Genomic DNA, 26,092 nt, shown 5'->3' on the forward strand with positions numbered 1-26,092 from the left:
TATGGTAGCTTATTGAAGAAAACAAATGGGCAGTTTTATTTTCTCTTGCAGCGACAAGCTTCTGTAATTTAAAATGAACATCATTAAGACTTTTTGAAAAACAGAATAGAGATGATTTAGCATTGTGATTTAGTACATCAGTATTAGTATTGAAATAGTATGATGTACATTACCTCTGTGACTGATTGAAGTAGAATGATGTACATTACATTACCTCTGTGACTGATTGAAGTGGTATGACGTACATTACCTCTGTGACTGATTGAAGTAGAATGATGTACATTACCTCTGTGACTGATTGAAGTAGAATGATGTACATTACCTCTGTGACTGATTGAAGTAGTATGATGTACATTACCTCTGTGACTGCGAAGCTCCGTTTCCCACAGGGCACCACCTTGTACCACTTATCATGCAGCATGTCTATGAAGCCGTCTGACTTGTACTGGCTCACCAGCTCTGAGATATTAGAGGTCAGCGGAGAGTTCTGGCGCAGGCCGATGCCGTAACCTGGGAACAGATAAACACACAGAATGACTTAGAAAACACAGCAGGGCGATGCCGTAACCTGGGAACAGATAAACACACAGAATGACTTAGAAAACACAGCAGGGCGATGCCGTAACCTGGGAAGTGGGAATGAATATAGACACCAGCAGTACTATAGCGGTGTGAAATGGGAGAGAGGACAGGGGTCACCTTTTATAGCAGTTATTTCATCTCAAACTACTCGCCTTCAGTTACAACTAGAAACAGACACAGAGCGACAGAAAACATATCAATCAGATGCACTTTTGTGATCTTAAACTGGTGTTGCACATGGATGTGTGTACATCGCTTTATCCGTCTGCATCTGAGGATCTGTATTATAATGTATAGCCTTGTCTTATCCTTTCTACCAGTGGTTCTGTATTATAATGTATTGTCTTATCCTTTCTACTAATGGTTCTGTATTATAATGTATTGTCTTATCCTTTCTACTAATGGTTCTGTATGATAATGTATTGTCTTATCCTTTCTACCAGTGGTTCTGTAGCTAGCACGAAAAGGAGAGGGGACAGGGGGCATACCTGTCTTGTTCCTCTTCATTATGGATACAGAATTAACACCTTATTTCATGTCAATCTACTTGCCTTCAATTGCAAATGGTTTCCCCACGGTGAGTGTCTTGCATTCTGCATCTATAGACACCTCGTGGTCTAGTAAGGCCTTGTCCATGATGAAAGCATCCAGTTGCTGTGGATCATGCCTGAAAATATATAACATTTGCTACTGAATACATTGCATCTCTCTAACATTGTCTGTGACCCAATGAGACCTTAGTCCCTATTTAGTGCACTACTTTTCACCAGGGCCAATAGGATATAAGATGCTATTTGAGATGCAGTCTTGAACATGGACTAAAATCAACATCAAAGTTAATTAATTCAACCTTTTTAGTTTTTTTATTTAACCTTTATTTAACTAAGCAAGTCAGTTAAGAACAAATTCTTATTTACAATGACGGCCTGCCAAAAGGCAAAAGGTCTCCTGCGGGGACGGGGGACTGGGATAAAAAATATAAACAAATTAAATATAAATATAGGACGAAACCCACATCACGACAAGAGAGACAACACAACACTACATAAAGAGAGACCTAAGACAACAACACAGCATGGTAGCAACACATGACAACACAGCATGGTAGCAACACAACATGACAACACAGCATGGTAGCAACACAACATGACAACACAACATGGTAGCAACACAACGTGACAACACAACAACACAGCATGGCATCAACACATGACAACACAGCATGGTAGCAACACAACATGACAACACAGCATGGTAGCAACACAACATGACAACACAACATGGTAGCAACACAACGTGACAACACAACAACACAGCATGGCATCAGCACATGACAACACAGCATGGTAGCAACACAACATGACAACACAGCATGGTAGCAATACAACATGACAACAGCATGGTAGCAACACAACGTGACAACACAACATGACAACACAGCATGGTAGCAATACAACATGACAACAGCATGGTAGCAACACAACATGGCAGCAGCACAAAACAGGGTACAAACATTATCGGTTACAAACAACAACACAAAGGGCAAGAAGGTAGAGACAACAATACATCACACAAAGCAGCCACAACTGTCAGTAAGAGTGTCCATGATTGAGTCTTACTTACATTTTTGTCATTTAGCAGACACTCTTATCCAGAGTGACTTATTGGAGCAATTAGGGTGAAATGCCTTGCTCAAGGTCACAGACAAGACTTTTCACCTAGTCAGCTCAGGGATTCGAACCAGCTACCTTTTGGTAACTGGCCCAACGCTCTTAATCGTTAGGCTGCCTGACGTTAGCTATTTTTCAATGACATTTTTTTTATAACTTCCAGGCATCCACATGTTAATGTCACGTCCTGACCATAGTAAGATGTTATTTTCTATGGTAGAGTAGGTCAGGGCGTGACAGGGGGAGTTTTGTGTTTTACTATGTTTTATATATCTATGTTTAGGTTCTAGTTTTTCTATTTCTATGTTGTTTTTTTGGGATGATCTCCAATTAGAGGCAGCTGTTCCTCGTTGTCTCTAATTGGAGATCATACTTAAGTAGTTTTTTTTTTCTTCACCTGTATTTGTAGGTAGTTGTCTTCTGTTTAGTTTTATGTACCTGACAGAACTGTTGGCCGTTCGTTTGTTATTTTATTCTTTAGTGTTCTGAGTTAAAATAAATATTCATCACGAGCACTCAACACGCTACGCTGTGGTCCCCTCTCTACGACAGCCGTTACAGTTAAGCCCTTTTTCATGCAGCGCATACTAATATGTATTGTTGGCTATAGTAAAGATGTGGGAGGACTATCTCTCCGTCTCTGTAAGAAACTCAGGCAGAACAGATACAGTGTGCACGTCCTTATCAAAATACATTCCAGAAGGATCTTATCAGTGGTGAGCAGGTGCCAGTCATCTCCTCTCCTCCCGCACACAGAGAGAAAGGTATGTACATTACCAGTCAAAAGTTTGGACACACCTACTCATTCAAGGGTTTTTCTTTATTTTTACTTATTTTCTACATTGTAGAATAATAGTGAACACATCAAAACGATGAAATAACACATATGGAATTATGTAGTAACCAAAAAAATAGTGTTATACAAATCAAAATAGATTTTAGATTCTTCAAAGTAGCCAAGTGTTTGCCTTGATGGCAGCTTTACACAATCTTGGCATTCTCTCAACCAGCTACATGTGTATTCTGATTTGTTTAACACTTTTTTTGGTTACTACATGATTCCATATGTATTATGTTCTAATTTCGATGTCTTCACCATTATTCTACAACGTAGAAAATAGTAAAAAATAAAGAAAACCCTTGAATGAGTAGGTGTCCAAACTTTTGACTGGTGCTGTATATGTCATCACACCCAACCTGCACTCAGATCCAGTAACTCTGCTCTGCTCCAGAGAAGATGTGAGATGACTTATAGAAACCGTTTCAGATTGGCTAGCAGATATCGGAGAGGATCGAAGGCAACATAGTGTGATGCATAGCTAGCACCTCCAGTAGACCTGGGTTTCTAATAGGTGTAGTACCGGAGAGGCTGGAACAGAGCACAGAGCCACTAACGCTGTCACTCACATACCATCAATAGATGGAGACATTCCTATTGACCTCTTATTGTCTGTGTTACATCGAGCCCTGTGTGGCAGAGGATTATGGTGTTTTACTGCAGTACTAAACGTGTTAAATCTAGAGTATTATGGTGTTTTACTGCAGTACTAAACGTGTTAAATCCAGAGTATTATGGTGTTTTACTGCAGTACTAAACGTGTTAAATCTAGAGTATGATGGTGTTTTACTGCAGTACTAAACGTGTTAAATCTAGAGTATTATGGTGTTTTACTGCAGTACTAAACGTGTTAAATCCAGAGTATTATGGTGTTTTACTGCAGTACTAAACGTGTTAAATCCAGAGTATTATGGTGTTTTACTGCAGTACTAAACGTGTTAAATCCAGAGTATGATGGTGTTTTACTGCAGTACTAAACGTGTTAAATCTAGAGTATTATGGTGTTTTACTGCAGTACTAAACGTGTTAAATCTAGAGTATTATGGTGTTTTACTGCAGTACTAAACGTGTTAAATCCAGAGTATTATGGTGTTTTACTGCAGTACTAAACGTGTTAAATCTAGAGTATTATGGTGTTTTACTGCAGTACTAAACGTGTTAAATCCAGAGTATTATGGTGTTTTACTGCAGTACTAAACGTGTTAAATCTAGAGTATGATGGTGTTTTACTGCAGTACTAAACGTGTTAAATCCAGAGTATTATGGTGTTTTACTGCAGTACTAAACGTGTTAAATCCAGAGTATTATGGTGTTTTACTGCAGTACTAAACGTGTTAAATCTAGAGTATGATGGTGTTTTACTGCAGTACTAAACGTGTTAAATCTAGAGTATTATGGTGTTTTACTGCAGTACTAAACGTGTTAAATCCAGAGTATTATGGTGTTTTACTGCAGTACTAAACGTGTTAAATCTAGAGTATTATGGTGTTTTACTGCAGTACTAAACGTGTTAAATCCAGAGTATTATGGTGTTTTACTGCAGTACTAAATGTGTTAAATCTAGCCCTATGTGGCAGAGTATTATGAGTGGAACATATTCAGATCAGTTATGAAGTCTCCCTGTATAAAGCCTGTATTGTTTAATCTTGGTACCCGTATTAAAGCTGTGATGAGTCAGTATTGTATAATGTTAAAGCTGTGATGAGTCAGTATTGTATAATGTTAAAGCTGTGATGAGTCAGTATTGTATAATGTTGAAGCTGTGATGAGTCAGTATTGTATAATGTTGAAGCTGTGATGAGTCAGTATTGTATAATGTTAAAGCTGTGATGAGTCAGTATTGTTAATGTTAAAGCTGTGATGAGTCAGTATTGTATAATGTTGAAGCTGTGATGAGTCAGTATTGTATAATGTTAAAGCTGTGATGAGTCAGTATTGTATAGTCATGACTCACTTCAGATGTTCTATTCCACCTGGGGTTGCTGGTACATTGTATCGTCTCATGTATTCGTGCATCTCTGGAAAGCTTTTCTTCAGGTAATCCTCGGCACTGCTCTCCCGGACCGTGGCGAAGCGGAACCCCTGTGACGGGTGATGAAGCTGGAACAACAGAAAATACGGAACAGTTACTGGGGTCAGTACCTCCTGTAACTGTTAGTGGGGTCTAGTACCTCCTGTAACTGTTAGTGGGGTCTAGTACCTCCTGTAACTGTTAGTGGGGTCTAGTACCTCCTGTAACTGTTAGTGGGGTCTAGTACCTCCTGTAACTGTTAGTGGGGTCAGTACCTCCTGTAACTGTTAGTGGGGTCTAGTACCTCCTGTAACTGTTAGTGGGGTCTAGTACCTCCTGTAACTGTTAGTGGGGTCTAGTACCTCCTGTAACTGTTAGTGGGGTCTAGTACCTCCTGTAACTGTTAGTGGGGTCTAGTACCTCCTGTAACTGTAAGTGGAGTCTAGTACCTCCTGTAACTGTTAGTGGAGTCTAGTACCTCCTGTAACTGTTAGTGGGGTCATGACCTCCTGTAAATGTTAGTGGGGTCATGACCTCCTGTAAATGCTAGTGGGGTCTAGTACCTCCTGTAACTGCTAGTGGGGTCTAGTACCTCCTGTAACTGCTAGTGGGGTCTAGTACCTCCTGTAACTGCTAGTGGGGTCTAGTACCTCCTGTAACTGGCCCTACACCCAAACAAGGGCACTCCGTTCATCCACCTCTGGCCTGCTCGCCTCCCTACCTCTGAGGAAGCACAGTTCCCGCTCAGCCCAGTCAAAACTGTTCGCTGCTCTGGCACCCCAATGGTGGAACAAGCTCCCTCACGACGCCAGGACAGCGGAGTCAATCACCACCTTCCGGAGACACCTGAAACCCCACCTCTTCAAGGAATACCTGGGATAGGATAAAGTAATCCTTCTAACCCCCCCCTTAAAAGATTTAGATGCACTATTGTAAAGTGGTTGTTCCACTGGATATTATAAGGTGAATGCACCAATTTGTAAGTCGCTCTGGATAAGAGCGTCTGCTAAATGACTTAAATGTAAATGTGACTGCTAGTGGGGTCTAGTACCTCCTGTAACTGCTAGTGGGGTCTAGTACCTCCTGTAACTGCTAGTGGGGTCTAGTACCTCCTGTAACTGTTAGTGGGGTCTAGTACCTCCTGTAACTGTTAGTGGGGTCTAGTACCTCCTGTAACTGTTAGTGGGGTCTAGTACATCCTGTAACTGTTAGTGGGGTCTAGTACCTCCTGTAACTGTTAGTGGGGTCTAGTACCTCCTGTAACTGATAGTGGGGTCTAGTACCTCCTGTAACTGATAGTGGGGTCTAGTACCTCCTGTAACTGCTAGTGGGGTCTAGTACCTCCTGTAACTGCTAGTGGGGTCTAGTACCTCCTGTAACTAATAGTGTGCTCTATATTACCTCCTGTAACTGTGCTCTAGTACCTCCTGTAATTGTTACTGTTGTCTACAGTCGTCACCAAAAGTTTTGAGAATGACAAATATTAATTTCCACAAAGTTTGCTGCTTCAGTGTCTTTAGATATTTTTGTCAGATGTCACTATGGATACTGAAGTATAATTACAAGCATTTCATAAGTGTCAAAGGCTTTTATTGACAATTACATGAAGTTGATGCAAAGAGTCAATATTTGCAGTGTTGACCCTTCTTTTTCAAGACCTCTGCAATCCGCCCTGGCATGCTGTCAATTAACTTCTGGGCCACATCCTGACTGATGGCAGCCCATTCTGGCATAATCAATGCTTGGAGTTTGTCAGACTTTGTGGGTTTTTGTTTGTCCACACGCCTCTTGAGGATTGACCACAAGTTCTCAATGGGATTAAGGTCTGAGGAGTTTCCTGGCCAAGGACCCAAAATATCGATGTTTTGTTCCCCGAGCCACTTAGTTATCACTTTTGCCTTATGGCAAAGTGCTCCATCATGCTGGAAAAGGCATTGTTCGTCCCCAAACTGTTCCTGGATGGTTGGGAGAAGTCGCTCTCGGAGGATGTGTTGGTACCATTCTTTATTCATGGCTGTGTTCTTAGGCAAAAGTGTGAGTGAGCCCACTCCCTTGGCTGAGAAGCAACCCCACACATGAATGGTCTCAGGATGCTTTACTGTTGGCATGACACAGGACTGATGGTAGCGCTCACCTTGTCTTCTCCGGACAAGCTTTTTTCCGGATGCCCCAAACAATCGGAAAGGGGATTCATCAGAGAAAATGACTTTACCCCAGTCCTCAGCAGTCCAATCCCTGTACCTTTTGCAGAATATCAGTCTGTCCCTGATGTTTTTCCTGGAGAGAAGTGGCTTCTTTGCTGCCCTTCTTGACACCAGGCCATCCTCCAAAAGTCTTTGCCTCACTGTGCGTGCAGATGCACTCACACCTGCCTGCTGCCATTCCTGAGCAAGCTCTGTACTGGTGGTGCCCCGATCCCGCAGCTGAATCAACTTGGAGACGGTCCTGGTGCTTGCTGGACTTTCTTGGTTGCCCTGAAGCCTGCTTCACAACAATTGAACCGCTCTCCTTGAAGTTCTTCATGATCTGATAAATGGTTGATTTAGGTGCAATCTACTGGCAGCAACATCCTTGCCTGTGAAGCCCTTTTTGTGCAAAGCAATGATGACGGCATGTGTTTCCTTGCAGGTAACCATGGTTGACAGAGGAAGAACAATGATTCCAAGCACCACCCTTCTTTTGAAGCTTCCAGTCTGTTATTCGAACTCAATCAGCATGACAGAGTGATCTCCAGCCTTGTCCTCGTCAACACTCACACCTGTGTTAACGAGAGAATCACTGACATGATGTCAGCTGGTCCTTTTGTGGCAGGGCTGAAATGCAGTGGAAATGTTTTTTTGAGATTCAGTTCATTTGCATGGCAAAGAGGGACTTTGCAATTAATTGCAATTCATCTGATCACTCTTCATAACATGTTGGAGTATATGCCAATTGCCATCATACAAACTGAGGCAGCAGACTTTGTGAAAATTTATATTTATGTCATTCTCAAAACTTTTGGCCACGACTGTAGTACCTCCTGTAACTGTTACTGTGATCTAGTTTTATCCTAAATCTGTTACTGTGTCCTATTACCTCCTGTAACTGTGGTCTGTTACCTCCTGTAACTGTGGTGCATGCATGCATATGTATGTATGTGTGTATGTATGTATGTATGTATGTATATATATATATATATATAAATAACTGTGCTCTATTCTTCCTGTAATTGTGGTCTTGTACCTTCTGTAACTGTTTTTCTGTGCTCCTACCTCCTGTAACTCAATGTGTTCTAAAACCTCCTGTAACTTGCTATATATTACCTCCTATAACTGTTACTGTGGTCTATAACCTCCTGTTACTGTGGTCTTTAACCTCCTGTAACTGTGGTCTATAACCTCCTGTAACTGTGGTCTATAACCTCCTGTAACTGTTACTGTGGTCTATAACCCTCCTGTAACTGGGGTCTATAACCTCCTGTTACTGTGGTCTATAACCTCCTGTTACTGTGGTCTATAACCTCCTGTTACTGTGGTCTATAACCTCCTGTTACTGTGGTCTATAACCTCCTGTTACTGTGGTCTATAACCTCCTGTAACTGTGGTCTATAACCTCCTGTAACTGTGGTCTATAACCTCCTGTAACTGTGGTCTATAACCTCCTGTAACTGTTACTGTGGTCTATAACCCTACTGTAACTGGGGTCTATAACCCTCCTGTAACTGTGGTCTATAACCTCCTGTAACTGTGGTCTATGACCTCCTGTAACTGTAGTCTATAACCTCCTGTAACTGTAGTCTATAACCTCCTGTAACTGTAGTCTATAACCTCCTGTAACTGTAGTCTATAACCTCCTGTAACTGTAGTCTATAACCTCCTGTAACTGTAGTCTATAACCTCCTGTAACTGTAGTCTATAACCTCCTGTAACTGGTGTATAACCTCCTGCAACTTGCTATATATTAACTCCTGTAACTGTTACTGTGGTCTATAACCTCCTGTAACTGTAGTCTATAACCTCCTGTAACTGTAGTCTATAACCTCCTGTAACTGTAGTCTATAACCTCCTGTAACTGTGGTGTATAACCTCCTGTAACTGTGGTGTATAACCTCCTGTAACCTCCTGTAACTGTGGTGTATAACCTCCTGTAACTGTGGTGTATAACCTCCTGTAACTTGCTATATATTAACTCCTGTAACTGTTACTGTGGTCTATAACCTCCTGTTACTGTGGTCTATAACCTCCTGTTACTGTGGTCTATAACCTCCTGTAACTGTAGTCTATAACCTCCTGTAACTGTGGTCTATAACCTCCTGTAACTGTGGTCTATAACCTCCTGTAACTGTAGTCTATAACCTCCTGTAACTGTAGTCTATAACCTCCTGTAACTGTAGTCGATAACCTCCTGTAACTGTAGTCTATAACCTCCTGTAACTGTAGTCGATAACCTCCTGTAACTGTAGTCGATAACCTCCTGTAACTGTAGTCTATAACCTCCTGTAACTGTAGTCTATAACCTCCTGTAACTGTGGTCTATAACCTCCTGTAACTGTGGTCTATAACCTCCTCATCACAGCTTACCTGTTACAGAGCTCTCTTAGCTCCTGCTACCTTTAAACTGTGATCGTTATTTATTTTATTTTTCAAGGAGTTGGGCTGTGGAACCATTTCACATATATTGTTTAGACAGGACAGTGAAAGACTGACAGGAAAGATAGGATGAGAGGGTCATCTAGAATATCAGTGGGTTGGATTCGATCCCACATTCACACTGATACATTATATGACCTATTCTGGAGGCAGCGGCTTAGACCAGTAGGACTGCCCCAGACAGACAACTGATTAATTGTGGTGATACAGCACTTTAAACTGGAACTCTCCACAACACCACAACCCTTATAGATCTACTGGACTCTTTTCAAAAATATATTTTTCACTTCGACTCCTCTCCATTCTAAAATCCATAACCTCCTGAACCTTATGCCTCATCCAGCCCCTCTACCCAGGACCCTCTCCCTAACCCCTCTCCCCAGGACCCTCTCCCCAGTCCCCTCTCCCTAACCCCTCTCCCCAGTCCCCTCTCCCCAGCCCCCTCTCCCTCTCCCTAACCCCTCCCCCTCTCCCCAGCCCCCTCTCCCCAGGACCCTCTCCCCAGCCCCAGCCCCCTCTCCCTCTCCCTAACCCCCTCTCCCCAGCCCCCTCTCCCTCTCCCTAACCCCCTCTCCCCAGCCCCCTCTCCCTCTCCCCAGCCCCCTCTCCCCAGCCCCCTCTCCCTAACCCCCTCTCCCCAGCCCCCTCTCCCTCTCCCCAGCCCCCTCTCCCTAACCCCCTCTCCCCAGCCCCCTCTCCCTCTCCCTAACCCCCTCTCCCCAGCCCCCTCTCCCTCTCCCCAGCCCCCTCTCCCCTCTACCTCTCCCCAGGCCCCTCTCCCTCTCTCCAGTCCCCTTTACCCCAGCCCCTCTCCCACGTCCTCTCTCCCCAGCTTCAGGCCTCAGTCCCACAACACCCTACGGTGCACTATACATATTGTAGTACTCATCTACAAATATTGGATAGGAGTTAATACAGCTGAGTAGTCTTTCCTACCTTTGGATCGTGTATTCCTGAGAGTTGCTGGAAGGTCTTCTCCCCCACCATTACAGCAGCCAGATTGGCTGTGTAGGTGGACAGACAGAACAGGCAGAAGATAGCCCAGAGATTCATGAGGAACCGCCCCGTCCAGCACTTAGGAGGTTTAATGGCAGCTGTACGGCCAAACAGGATGGCATAGCAGACGTTCAGAGCCGAGGAGAAGGAGAACACCTTATCTCTGTTCCTGCCTCGCGGCGTCATCCCAAACGGACTGTTCCACTCGTAGATGGTCAGGAATACGGCAGTAACATGTAGAGAGACGAATATACCCAGCCACATAGACCAGTGCAGGGGCCACATGAAGGCCCCGATGGGCGCGGCCGTGTCCCGGGTCCGTACGAGGATGCCCAGAGAGGTGGAGAAGAACGGGGAGGTGAAGTCTATAACCCTGCTCCGGGCCGAGTTTATACTGAAGGATGTGACCGCCAGGTGGGCCGCTCCGCTGAGAAGATCTCCCACCAGCCCTGTCCAACGTCCGTTCTTAAACCCACCGTACTTGCCGTCGCCTACAATATACAGGTCGAAGTCAAATCCCATGTCCTCCGCTAGTTTCTCCAGTAGATCGATGCAGTAGCCGTAGCAACACTTCTTATACTCCACGGGAAAGCTATAGTTAGGCCCCCGCATCTGGAGGAAGAGAGACTGGAGCAGGGCTGTGTTGTTAGTGAGGGGGTCCAGGCAGAGCTGACCAGCGGGACAGAGACCGTCCTCATCCACCTCCCGGGTGAAGACGAAGGGGTGCTCCACCAGGGTGACCACCCGCAGATGGAGTCGCGGCGGGGACCTCCAGTCCCCGCCCTGATAGGATGCCTGTTTGTTAGACCAGGCAACATAGTTCATCAGGGAGGCAGGGAGGGAGGAAGGGAGGGAGGGGTAGAAGGAGTGAGGGAGAGGGAAGGAGAGAGAGAGAGAAAGAAAACATGAGGAAAGTGGAAAAGAGAGGTTGACCATAGCAGCAGCAGCATTTACATGTTTGGCATCTGACAAGAGGTGGCAAGGAGAGGAATAATAGCACGAACAGGTCTGGTACCCAGGCTATAATGTTCTAGTCCAGGCAGCATAGTCCATGACCTAGTGTTGTAGTACTGGAGTCTACATATTGAGTGTCTCGGTCTTGTCTCGGTGTCGGATACATTGGTACTCGGTTATGACTCGGTCTCGGAAAGCGAGGACTCGTCATTTGTTCCTGAGACCTGCTGGGACCAAAACTCATAAGTATCAGCTTCCATTCAGTCAGAGCATTAAACCGCTTCGCCAGATCACATGTATACACTTCCTTCATTACATTTTACACATTCATGTCACATTAATATCCTGTTGCCTATTGAAACCTGGCCTTCCTACTTTACTCTTAACGTTATATCATCTTTTCAGAATGTCACGCTTTTCAGAATGTCCTTGATTCGCTGGTAGGGAAGAGGGAGAATGTCCTTGATTCGCTGGTAGGGAAGAGGGAGAATGTCCTTGATTCGCTGGTAGGGAAGAGGGAGAATGTCCTTGATTCGCTGGTAAGGAAGAGGGAGAATGTCCTTGATTCGCTGGTAAGGAAGGGGGAGAATGTCCTTGATTCGCTGGTAAGGAAGAGGGAGAATGTCCTTGATTCGCTGGTAAGGAAGAGGGAGAATGTCCTTGATTCGCTGGTAAGGAAGAGGGAGAATGTCCTTGATTCGCTGGTAGGGAAAATGGAGAATGTCCTTGATTCGCTGGTAGGGATGAGGGAGAATGTCCTTGATTCGCTGGTGTCGTGTCTTTGGCTATGCCGGATTAAGGAATATGACATGCTAACCAATAAAATTCTTTCTCTGTAATTAATATTACCTGATTAAGCTAATCATGTAAATGTAATTAACTAGAAAGTCGGGGCACCACGGAAGAACGTTTATAGAGCCGTTATCTTCCGAATAAACTCTTAAAATACTCAGTAATATTTTACATCGATAGCAGTCAATATTAACCCTTATCTTATTTTCAGTCTCATAATGAAAGTTGTAAATTCTTGGCTATCTTCACGAACCCTGGCTAACAAGTTGAATCAGCAATACAAAATTGGGATTAATTATTTATTTACTAAATAAACTAATCACACAGAACTACAAATACACAGAATACAAATGATGTCATACAGAAAACGTCCCGGTGGACGGAACCTCTATGATGGCTGGTTACACAAAGGAAAGGGGGTTGGGCTTGAATGAAAGAGCGGGAAGACTTAGGAACAAAGAAACAGCAGCTATGCTATCGTAAATACATTATCTTATGCATTCTAAATTACCGCCCATTTGGAAAAGGAAAATGCAATAAATATTTACTCTGAGCTGCGCTTCGGTAGATTGGTCGTAGATGCTGGCCGGGTTGGCCAACAGATATTCCTGTCCTCGGAAGAATGTCTCTGGTGGTAAATTGGATACGTGGTGGTATCTTCGTCTCTCTGTTAGACTGGATCCGTCGTCCGTCCTTTCCTAGCCCCCGTCTACAGCGGCCGCTGCTAACTCAACGGCTAGGAAGTATCACTTCTGTAGTGAATAAGCTCAAAGTTCATACCATTCGCCACCAAAGCTCACGCCGAGGTTGGCTTAGTTCTGTACTTGACATGTGTGTCCTTCTAACGTAGAGGCTGCAGACCTCACGTACTGGAACATGTGGTTATCTTTTTGTCAAAGGCTTATATAGTGGAGAGGGGGAAGGATGTGTTTCATTGTTTATAACCCCTGTCTCTTCACAGGGGTGGGCCACTGATCAAGCAGGGCACTTTCCTTATGAAAACCCAATTCTCTCATTTGGAAGCTAAAATTACATTTAATCTCCTAACAAACAATTTCAATATCAAACATTTAAATTGCATAACAATTCCATGTGACTCTGATAACTAGAGGGTGTATACTTTCCCAGGTACAGTTTATGTCGTCCTGTCATCAGTCATAATGTCTCAGATGACAACCGAACTGACATCCATACTCATTACGTTCCAAAGCATATTTCCAACTGGTTTTATTACCAAAATATGGTTCCTTTCCCCATTTGTTTGATGTTCCCAGACTCTCTATATTTAACAGGACAGCAATCCTTCAGGACAGCAGTCCTTCAGTAGGGTCAGAAAGAGAGGGGAAGGGAGAAAGGTATTTATGGGGGGGGGGGTCATAAACCTTACCCACAGGCCAACGTCATGACACTGGTAAGGAAGACGGAGAATGTCCTTGATTCGCTGCAAGGAAGAGGGAGAATGTCCTTGATTCGCTGCAAGGAAGAGGGAGAATGTCCTTGATTCGCTGGTAAGGAAGAGGGAGAATGTCCTTGATTCGCTGGTAAGGAAGAGGGAGAATGTCCTTGATTCGCTGGTAAGGAAGAGGGAGAATGTCCTTGATTCGCTGGTAAGGAAGAGGGAGAATGTCCTTGATTCGCTGGTAAGGAAGAGGGAGAATGTCCTTGATTCGCTGGTAGGGAAGTGTGGGGGAATTGTTTGTAAGTTGAGTGCTCATTATTAGTAAGGAGAGACCAGGGGAAGTCTATTTTTCTGAGCCCCTCCCACCCACCCCCCGCCCTCCCTCATCTCTCTCTCTCCACCTCCCTCTCACCTGTTTGTTGGTCCAGGCAGCATAGTCCAGTAGCACCCTGTCATGCTTCCATCGGCCCAGCCTGGTCCACATGGGGTTCCCTATGGGGTCGTGTTGCAGGGACCAGATGAAGTGATGGCTTTCTGAGGAGATCACTGTCTCCTCCTGGGACGAGATGAAACCGCTCAGACCATCAAACGACGTGTTGGACAGAAACCTGCAGGGGGAGGGGGGGCAGAGAAACAGATGAGGTTCTAGGATAAAGGGTGAATTTGAGGATTAGAATTCAGAGTTATAGGCCAGAACAGAGAACCACACCAGGTGATTCTGATGTGAGACTGTCTTCTGTTCATGAATCTCAATGAAATCATATAATTCTTTACACCTGTACTTGTGACTAAACCTCTGCATCAGACAGCATTGTTTTAGCTCATTGAAACCTAGCTACTGGGATGAGCTCTAAGCTGCACAAGGCAGGTTCATTCTGTAACCTTTTGGCAGGGCCTGAGCCCCGATGCAAGGAAAGGCAAAGACATGCTGGTCAAACAGAACCATCAGGGGGTCAGACTATATATATATCTCTATCAGGGGGTCAGACTATAGATATCTCTATCATGGGGTCAGATTATAGATATCTCTATCAGGGGGTCAGACTATAGATATCTCTATCATGGGGTCAGACTATAGATATCTCTATCATGGGGTCAGACTATAGATATCTCTATCAGGGGGTCAGACTATAGATATCTCTATCAGGGGGTCAGACTATAGATATCTCTATCAGGGGGTCAGAATAGATATCTCTATCAGGGGGTCAGAGTATAGATATCTCTATCAGGGGGTCAGACTAGAGCAGACTATAGATATCTCTATCAGGGGGTCAGACTATAGATATCTCTATCATGGGGTCAGACTATAGATATCTATATCATGGGGTCAGACTAGAGCAGACTATAGATATCTCTATCAGGGGGTCAGACTATAGATATCTCTATCATGGGGTCAGACTATAGATATCTCTATCATGGGGTCAGATTATAGATATCTCTATCATGGGGTCAGACTATATATATATCTCTATCAGGGGGTCAGACTATAGATATCTCTATCATGGGGTCAGAATATAGATATCTCTATCATGGGGTCAGACTTTAGATATCTCTATCATGGGGTCAGACTATAGATATCTCTATCAGGGGGTCAGAGTATAGATATCTCTATCAGGGGGTCAGACTATAGATATCTCTATCATGGGGTCAGACTATAGATATCTCTATCATGGGGTCAGATTATAGATATCTCTATCATGGGGTCAGACTATATATATATCTCTATCAGGGGGTCAGACTTTAGATATCTCTATCATGGGGTCAGACTATAGATATCTCTATCAGGGGGTCAGAGTATAGATATCTCTATCAGGGGGTCAGACTATAGATATCTCTATCATGGGGTCAGACTATAGATATCTCTATCATGGGGTCAGATTATAGATATCTCTATCAGGGGGTCAGACTATAGATATCTCTATCATGGGGTCAGACTATAGATATCTCTATCATGGGGTCAGATTATAGATATCTCTATCATGGAGTCAGACAATATATATCTCTATCAGGGGGTCAGACTATAGATATCTCTATCAGGGGGTCAGACTATAGATATCTCTATCATGGGGTCAGACTTTAGATATCTCTATCATGGGGTCAGACTATAGATATCTCTATCAGGGGGTCAGAGTATAGATATCTCTATCAGGGGGTCAGAATATAGATATCTCTATCATGGGGTCAGATTATATATATCTCTATCATGGGGTCAGACTATAGATATCTCTATCATGGGGTCAGACTATAGATATCTCTATCAGGGGGTCAGACTGTAGATATCTCTATCATGGGGTCAGATTATAGATATCTCTATCATGGGGTCAGACTATAGCAGACTGTAGATATCTCTATCATGGGGTCAGACTATAGATATCTATCAGGGGGTCAGATTATAGCAGACTGTAGATATCTCTATCATGGGGTCAGATTATAGATATCTCTATCATGGGGTCAGACTATAGATATCTCTATCAGGAGGTCAGATTATAGATATCTCTATCATGGGGTCAGACTATAGATATCTCTATCATGTGGTCAGATTATAGATATCTCTATCATGGGGTCAGACTATAGCAGACTATAGATATCTCTATCAGGGGGTCAGATTATAGATATCTCTATCATGGGGTCAGACTATAGATATCTCTATCAGGGGGTCAGACTATAGATATCTCTATCATGGGGTCAGACTATAGCAGATTATAGATATCTCTATCAGGGGGTCAGACTATAGATATCTCTATCATGGGGTCAGACTATAGCAGATTATAGATATCTCTATCAGGGGGTCAGACTATAGATATCTCTATCATGGGGTCAGACTAGAGCAGACAATAGATATCTCTATCAGGGGGTCAGATTATAGATATCTCTATCATGGGGTCAGACTATAGATATCTCTATCATGGGGTCAGACTATAGATATCTCTATCATGGGGTCAGATTATAGATATCTCTATCATGGGGTCAGACTATAGATATCTCTATCATGGGGTCAGACAATAGATATCTCTATCAGGGGGTCAGACTAGAGCAGACTATAGATATCTCTATCATGGGGTCAGACTATAGATATCTCTATCATGGGGTCAGACTATAGATATCTCTATCATGGGGTCAGACTATAGATATCTCTATCATGGGGTCAGACTATAGCAGATTATAGATATCTCTATCATGGGGTCAGACTATAGATATCTCTATCATGGGGTCAGATTATAGATATCTCTATCATGGGGTCAGATTATAGATATCTCTATCATGGGGTCAGACTATAGCAGATTATAGATATCTATCAGGGGGTCAGACTATAGATATCTCTATCATGGGGTCAGACTATAGCAGACTATAGATATCTCTATCATTGGGTCAGACTATAGATATCTCTATCATGGGGGCAGACTATAGATATCTCTATCATGGGGTCAGACTATAGATATCTCTATCAGGGGGTCAGACTATAGATATCTCTATCATGGGGTCAGACTATAGATATGTCTATCATGGGGTCAGACTATAGATATGTCTATCATGGGGTCAGACTATAGATATGTCTATCATGGGGTCAGACTATAGATATGTCTATCATGGGGTCAGACTATAGATATGTCTATCATGGGGTCAGACTATAGATATCTCTATCAGGGGGTCAGACTAGAGCAGACTATAGATATCTCTATCAGGGGGTCAGACTATAGATATCTCTATCAGGGGGTCAGACTATAGATATCTCTATCAGGGGGTCAGACTATAGATATCTCTATCAGGGGGGCAGACTATAGATATCTCTATCAGGGGGGCAGACTATAGATATCTCCATCAGGGGGTCAGACTATAGATATCTCTATCAGGGGGTCAGACTATAGATATCTCTATCAGGGGGTCAGACTATAGATATCTCTATCAGGGGGTCAGACTATAGATATCTCTATCATGGGGTCAGACTATAGATATCTCTATCATGGGGTCAGACTATAGATATCTCTATCATGGGGTCAGATTAAAGATATCTCTATCATGGGGTCAGACTATAGATATCTCTATCATGGGGTCAGATTATAGATATCTCTATCATGGGGTCAGATTATAGATATCTCTATCATGGGGTCAGATTATAGATATCTCTATCAGGGGGGTCAGACTAGAGCAGACTATAGATATCTCTATCATGGGGTCAGATTATAGATATCTCTATCATGGGGTCAGACTATAGATATCTCTATCAGGGGGTCAGACTATAGATATCTCTATCATGGGGTCAGACTATAGATATCTCTATCATGGGGTCAGACTATAGATATCTCTATCATGGGGTCAGACTATAGATATCTCTATCATGGGGTCAGATTAAAGATATCTCTATCATGGGGTCAGACTATAGATATCTCTATCATGGGGTCAGACTATAGATATCTCTATCATGGGGTCAGATTATAGATATCTCTATCATGGGGTCAGATTATAGATATCTCTATCAGGGGGGGCAGACTAGAGCAGACTATAGATATCTCTATCATGGGGTCAGATTATAGATATCTCTATCATGGGGTCAGACTATAGATATCTCTATCAGGGGGTCAGACTATAGATATCTCTATCATGGGGTCAGATTATAGATATCTCTATCAGGGGGGTCAGACTAGAGCAGACTATAGATATCTCTATCATGGGGTCAGATTATAGATATCTCTATCATGGGGTCAGACTATAGATATCTCTATCATGGGGTCAGACTATAGATATGTCTATCATGGGGTCAGACTATAGATATGTCTATCATGGGGTCAGACTATAGATATCTCTATCAGGGGGTCAGACTAGAGCAGACTATAGATATCTCTATCAGGGGGTCAGACTATAGATATCTCTATCAGGGGGTCAGACTATAGATATCTCTATCAGGGGGTCAGACTATAGATATCTCTATCAGGGGGGCAGACTATAGATATCTCTATCAGGGGGGCAGACTATAGATATCTCCATCAGGGGGTCAGACTATAGATATCTCTATCAGGGGGTCAGACTATAGATATCTCTATCAGGGGGTCAGACTATAGATATCTCTATCAGGGGGTCAGACTATAGATATCTCTATCATGGGGTCAGACTATAGATATCTCTATCATGGGGTCAGACTATAGATATCTCTATCATGGGGTCAGATTAAAGATATCTCTATCATGGGGTCAGACTATAGATATCTCTATCATGGGGTCAGATTATAGATATCTCTATCATGGGGTCAGATTATAGATATCTCTATCATGGGGTCAGATTATAGATATCTCTATCAGGGGGGTCAGACTAGAGCAGACTATAGATATCTCTATCATGGGGTCAGATTATAGATATCTCTATCATGGGGTCAGACTATAGATATCTCTATCAGGGGGTCAGACTATAGATATCTCTATCATGGGGTCAGACTATAGATATCTCTATCATGGGGTCAGACTATAGATATCTCTATCATGGGGTCAGACTATAGATATCTCTATCATGGGGTCAGATTAAAGATATCTCTATCATGGGGTCAGACTATAGATATCTCTATCATGGGGTCAGACTATAGATATCTCTATCATGGGGTCAGATTATAGATATCTCTATCATGGGGTCAGATTATAGATATCTCTATCAGGGGGGGCAGACTAGAGCAGACTATAGATATCTCTATCATGGGGTCAGATTATAGATATCTCTATCATGGGGTCAGACTATAGATATCTCTATCAGGGGGTCAGACTATAGATATCTCTATCATGGGGTCAGACTATAGATATCTCTATCATGGGGTCAGACTATAGATATCTCTATCATGGGGTCAGACTATAGATATCTCTATCATGGGGTCAGACTATAGATATCTCTATCATGGGGTCAGACTATAGATATCTCTATCATGGGGTCAGACTATAGATATCTCTATCATGGGGTCAGATTATAGCAGACTATAGATATCTCTATCATGGGGCCAGATTATAGCAGACTATAGATATCTCTATCATGGGGCCAGATGTGCTCCAGATCTCACAGGAGAAAATAAGGGGGATCTCAGCTCTCTCTGTTTTGGCAAGGTTGTTGTTGTGGAGTGTTATAAGAGACATACAGTTTGTCCTCTAGGTTATGTATTGACCAATACAGAGCTTTTGTCCTGAACCATGCACTAGGATTAAATCACCACACTCTTCTTTAATGATGCTTATAGGAGTAGTGAATCAGTACTGTACCTGGACAGATATTTCCCTGAGGTCATGTTTCTGCTCTGGCTGCTCTGTGTATCCATGCAGTTGGTGATGGAGGGGATGAGAGCTAGCTCAGGGGAGCGGTACGCAGCTGACCCTACCACCCGGGCCACCAGCTCCAGCCCATCCTGGACGTAATGATCCAGGGAGGGAGCCCCCATCCTGCCATGGGCCAGCAGTCCCGCCGGCAGCCCCTCGGTCCTCAGCTCCTCCACGTCCTGCGTATCCCCCAACACCCAGTGGTACTCTGGCAGCATCAGGCCCAGCTTGGTCACCACATTAAAGATCCTCTTGATGTCCCGGATGTCGCAGCCGAATGTTACGACCGTGGACGTGGACTCCTTGATGGACTCCAGGTATCCCTGCAGAGAGGTGTATAAGTCAGCCATGGCGACAGAGCTGTTGGGGTGAGATCCAGAGGAGGTAGTGTAGGTGGTGATGTTGACCACAGAGCCCAGGTGGAACTTAGTGTTGTTACGGAGACGAACCAGGAAGTTGGAGACGTTCCATTCCTGACAGAGCAGGAGGCTGACGTCATACCAGCTGTTGATCACCAGCAGGGAGTAGAGCAGCTCCACCTGGGGCAGGGCCGGGTTCTGCATCGGCATCTGGAAATGAAGAGGGTTCTGAAGGGAGGGAGAGATGGAGGAGAAGAGTCAGAGTGGGAGATACAGTACCAGTCAAATTTTTTTTTTTTACTATTTTCTACATTGTAGAATAATAGTGAAGACATCGAAACTATGAAATAACACATATGGAATCATATAGTAACCCAAAAAGTCTTTAAAAAAAATCAAAACATATGTTAAATGGGAGATTCTTCAAAGTAGCCACCCTTTGCCTTGATGACAGCTTTGCACAATCTTTGCATTCTCTCAACTCTCCTCCACTCCTGACTACATGTGCTGCCATAGAAATGGAATCAATAGAACAGGAGTCCCCATTCAAGTCAATGATGGCATAATGGGTGGACTGGTGGCCACTACAAAGAGCAAAGCAGGAAGTGGACTGGCGGCCATCACATGAGCCACATCAGTTAACATCATTTGATTGAACATGATAAATTACCATGGAAATTATTACATCACAATACCAGGCAGCCATTGCCAGTGTACCTGAGAGTTTACCAGTCATATTACCAGGGTTAGAGGTTCCCAGCCTGCTCTATTTACCAGTCATATTACCAGGGTTAGAGGTTCCCAGCCTGGTCTATTTACCAGTCATATTACCAGGTTTAGAGGTTCCCAGCCTGGTCTATTTACCAGTCATATTACCAGGGTTAGAGGTTCCAAGCCTGTTCTATTCATTATATTTAAGTCAAAGCTTACAGATCATTGCACCTGTACATAGCCCATCTGTAAATAGCCCATCCAACTACCTCATCCCAATACTGTTATTAATTACTTTTATTACATTTTTTTTCTTCTCCTTTGCACCCCAGTATCTCTACTTGCACATTCATCTTCTGCACATCTATCACTCCAGTGTTTAATTGCTAAATTGTAATTACTTCACCACTACGGCCTATTTATTGCCTTACCTCCCTAATCTTACCTCATTTGCACACACTGTATATAGACTTTTCTATGAATTATTGACTGTATGTTTGTTTATTCCATGTGTAACTCTGTGCTGTTGTTTGTGTCGCACTGCTTTGCTTCATCGTGGCCAGGTCGCAGCTGTAAATGAGAACTTGTTCTCAACTGGCCTACCTGGTTTAAATAAAAGGTGAAATAAATAAAACATATAATATTACCAGAGTTAGAGGTTCCCAGCCTGTTCTATTCATTCTATTTCTATGTGTTCTGCTGCTACAGGGAGGGAGGGCATTGACTAGGCAACCGAAGACTTGTTTGCTACAACACCATTTTGTTTCAGCAAGGAGCAACAAAGTTTCATCACGTTGTTTAAGAGTACATGTAACCGCAGAAACAAACTCAACTCCACAAATGCCGGACCACCCTGTAACGGGCATCGTATAGAGGGGACCACGGCGCAGCGTGTTGAGTGCTCATGTTGTATTTTAATGAAATCGAACACTTAGACAAATAAACAAAAACGACAGCCAACAGTTCTGTCAGGTTACACAAACGAAACAGAAAACTACCCACGAAAACCAGGTGGGAAAAAGCTGCCTAAGTATGGCCTCCAATCAGAGACAACGATAGACAGCTGCCTCTGATTGGAAACCATACCCGGCCAAAACATAGAAACACAAACATAGAATTCCCACCCCTATCACACCCTGACCTCACTAAACAGAGAAAAAACAGCTCTCTTAGGTCAGGGCATGACAGTACCCCCCCCCAAAGGTGTGGACTCCCAGCCGCAAACCTGAACCTATAGGGGAGGGTCCGGGTGGGCAGCTGTACTTGGCGGCAGCTCTGGTTCAGGGCGTAGCACCCCCACCGCCCACTGATCCCCCCCGCTTCTGTGTGTCCGGAGGAACCAGATCGTGGATCATCGCCGGAGGCTTTGAACCGCCAACCGCCGCTGAAGACTCTGGGCTGCGGACCGTCGCTGGAGGCTCGGGGCTGCGGACCGCCGCTGGAGGCTCGGGGCTGCGGACCGCCGCTGAAGACCCTGGGCTGCGGACCGTCGCTGGAGGCTCGGGGCTGCGGACCGCCGCTGGAGGCTCAGGGCTGCGGACCACCGCTGAAGACCCTGGGCTGCGGACCGCCTCTGAAGACCCTGGGCTGCGGACCGTCGCTGGAGGCTCGGGGCTGCGGACCGCCGCTGGAGGCTCGGGGCTGCGGACCGCCGCTGAAGACCCTGGGCTGCGGACCGTCGCTGGAGGCTCGGGGCTGCGGACCGCCACTGGAGGCTCGGGGCTGCGGACCGCCGCTGAAGACCCTGGGCTGCGGACCGCCGCTGAAGACCCTGGGCTGCGGACCGTCGCTGAAGACCCTGGGCTGCGGACCGTCGCTGAAGACCCGGGGCTGCGGACCGTCGCTGAAGACCCGGGGCTGCGGACCGTCGCTGAAGACTCGGGGCTGCGGACCGTCGCTGGAGGCTCCGGACTGGGGATCGTCGCTGGAGGCTCCGGACTGGGGATCGTCGCTGGAGGCTCCGGACTGGGGAGCGTCGCTGGAGGCTCCGGACTAGGGAGCGTCGCTGGAGGCTCCGGACTGGAGAGCGTCGTTGTAGGTTCCGGACTAGGGACCGTTGCTGCAGGCTCCATGCCATGGATCATCAATACAGGTTCCGCGCCATGGATCATCACTGGAGGCTTCGTGCCATGGATCATCCCTACAGGCTTCCTGCCATGGATCATCACTGGAGGCTTTGTGCCATGGATCATCACTGGAGGCTTTGTGCCATGGATCATCACTGGAGGCTTTGTGCTATGGATCATCTCTACAGGCTTTGGATCATAGATTATCACTGGAGGCTTTTCTCGTGGAGCTGGAACAGGTCTCACCGGACTGGAGAGACGCACTGAGGACCGGGTGCGCAGAACTGGCACGGGGTATACTGGACCGTGGAGGCGCACTGGAGGGAGAGTGTGAGGAACAGACACTTGCTCCCCACGATAAGCACGGGGAGTTGGCTCAGGCCTCACCCCTGGCCCAGCCAAACTACCCGTGTGCCCCCACCCCAAATTTTTTGGGGGGCTGCCTCTCATTCTTCCCCCGGTAGGCTACGATACCTGTCCAAAACCTGGCCCCAAGTCCAGTTTCTCCTTTCAATCCACTCCTCCATCGACCAGGTATCCATCTCTGCCCGAGCATGCCACTTGATCCAATCGTGGTGGGTAGTTCTGTAACGGGCGTCGTATAGAGGGGACCAAGGCGCAGCGTGTTGAGTGCTCAGGCTGCCTAAGTATGGCTTCCAATCAGAGACAACGATAGACAGCTGCCTCTGATTGGAAACCATACCCGGCCAAAACATAGAAACAAAAACATAGAATGCCCACCCCTATCACACCCTGACCTCACTAAACAGAGAAAAAACTGCTCTCTTAGGTCAGGGCGTGACACACCCTGTCTTCAGTCAACTGTTCGTTCTACACACAAAAAAAATATTGTCCAGTCCTAGTTATCACTAACGCTGTTTTTTACTGATATTTTATGGCTCCAGATAAGTAGCTGGACTTGAACTGAAACCTTTTGTATTCATTGAAATGATGTAAATGTAAATTTAAATCATGTAATTATCACAGTAGATGTGTGAGTCATCATACTGCTACTGCTGCTATCCTCTCTTCCTCCATCTCCCTTATTCATTCTCTCCCTCTTTTCTGTCTCTCTCTCTCTCACTCTCTCTCACTTTGCTAAATCTCGTGCAATGCATAATTTCTCTGTTTACTGAGACTTACAGTACCAGTCAAAAGTTTGGTTACATGTTAATACATGTTAACAAGGCACACCTGTTAATTGAGATGCATTCCAGGTGACTACCTCATGAAGCTGGCTGAGAGAATGCCAAGAGTGTGCAAGGCTGTAATCAAAGCAAAGGGTGGCTACTTTAAAGAATTTCAAATATCAAATGTATTTTGATTTGTATAACAATTTTTTTGGTTACTACACACTCTCCCTCCAGTGCGCCTCCACGGTCCAGTATACCCCGTGCCAGTGATTCCATGTGTGTTAATTCATAGTTTTGACGTCTTCACTAGTATTCTACAATGTAGAAAATAGAACAAATAAGGAAAAACACTTGAATGAGTAGGTGTGTCCAAACTTTTGACTGGTACTGTATGTTCCTGTTGTACATTGTCCCTGTCCAAATAAATAAAGAATAATACAGAGACTGATGTTTGTAGTCCTCTGCTGCCTGTACTCGTAGTCCTCTGCTGCCTGTACTCGTAGTCCTCTGCTGCCTGTACTCGTAGTCCTCTGCTGCCTGTACTCGTAGTCCTCTGCTGCCTGTACTCGTAGTCCTCTGCTGCCTGTACTCGTAGTCCTCTGCTGACGGTACTCGTAGTCCTCTGCTGACGGTACTCGTAGTCCTCTGCTGACGGTACTCGTAGTCCTCTGCTGACGGTACTCGTAGTCCTCTGCTGCGGTACTCGTAGTCCTCTGCTGCGGTACTCGTAGTCCTCTGCTGCGTGTACTCGTAGTCCTCTGCTGCCTGTACTCGTAGTCCTCTGATGCCTGTACTCGTAGTCCTCTGATGCCTGTACTCGTAGTCCTCTGATGCCTGTACTCGTAGTCCTCTGATGCCGGTACTCGTAGTCCTCTGATGCCGGTACTCGTAGTCCTCTGCTGCCTGTACTCGTAGCCCTCTGATGCCTGTACTCGTAGCCCTCTGATGCCTGTACTCGTAGCCCTCTGATGCCTGTACTCGTAGCCCTCTGATGCCTGTACTCGTAGCCCTCTGCTGCCTGTACTTGTAGTCCTCTGATGTGTGTACTTCTAGCACTGACTTTGGCAGTAGTTTGTAAAGGAGCCGAAAGATCAGTGCTGTGGTTAGTTTCCTTCCAGAGGTCAGCAAGTTTTATATTAGGCTAATTGATCCTAAATTCTGCCTAATGCAAAATCACTAAATGATCAAGATTTGTCTAATTGCCTCAATTGGTTTAATCCTTCTCCATTAACATGGAAATTCAACAATCCTTATTCATCTGCATAATTTACTACCGAGCCTAAATGGGTCCCGTAGAGTGTGACAGAAATACTAGCAGAAGCAATAAATTATCTGACAAAAGAGATGGTTCCAGAACCTGTCAGCAATAAACAAACTCAATAAATGATCTAACAAAGGAGATGGTTCCAGAACCTGTCAGCAATAAACAAACTCAATAAATGATCTGACAAAGGAGATGGTTCCAGAACCTGTCAGCAATAAACAAACTCAATAAATGATCTGACAAAGGAGATGGTTCCAGAACCTGTCAGCAATAAACATTCTAAAAGCAAATAGATGGATTGCCTCTGTATACTGCCAGCTGCAGATTCCGTCTCCAACTAAACTCTATTTCCTTAGCCTCCATCCCCAGCCCTGGTGCTAAAACCCCATTATAAAACTAACTTTA

At 44.6% G+C, this 26,092-nt stretch overlaps 1 protein-coding gene across 1 annotated transcript in view; it reads right to left on the bottom strand.

The window, feature by feature from the left end:
• Window positions 1-26,092, bottom strand: part of LOC106572437 (glutamate receptor ionotropic, NMDA 3A) — a 46,208-nt gene that overhangs the window by 11,743 nt on the left and 8,373 nt on the right. The window contains exons 3-8 of the mRNA XM_082974975.1: window positions 20,101-20,741; window positions 14,283-14,478; window positions 10,666-11,520; window positions 5,045-5,190; window positions 1,134-1,249; window positions 359-510 (exon numbers count right to left, since the gene is read on the bottom strand). Of these exons, the coding sequence (XP_082831101.1) occupies window positions 359-510; window positions 1,134-1,249; window positions 5,045-5,190; window positions 10,666-11,520; window positions 14,283-14,478; window positions 20,101-20,741 (2,106 nt within the window). The remainder of the gene's footprint in view (window positions 1-358; window positions 511-1,133; window positions 1,250-5,044; window positions 5,191-10,665; window positions 11,521-14,282; window positions 14,479-20,100; window positions 20,742-26,092) is intronic.

This window comes from Salmo salar, chromosome 01 (genome assembly GCF_965601325.2).
Source record: "Salmo salar chromosome 01, fSalSal1, whole genome shotgun sequence".
Classification (NCBI taxonomy): domain Eukaryota; kingdom Metazoa; phylum Chordata; class Actinopteri; order Salmoniformes; family Salmonidae; genus Salmo; species Salmo salar.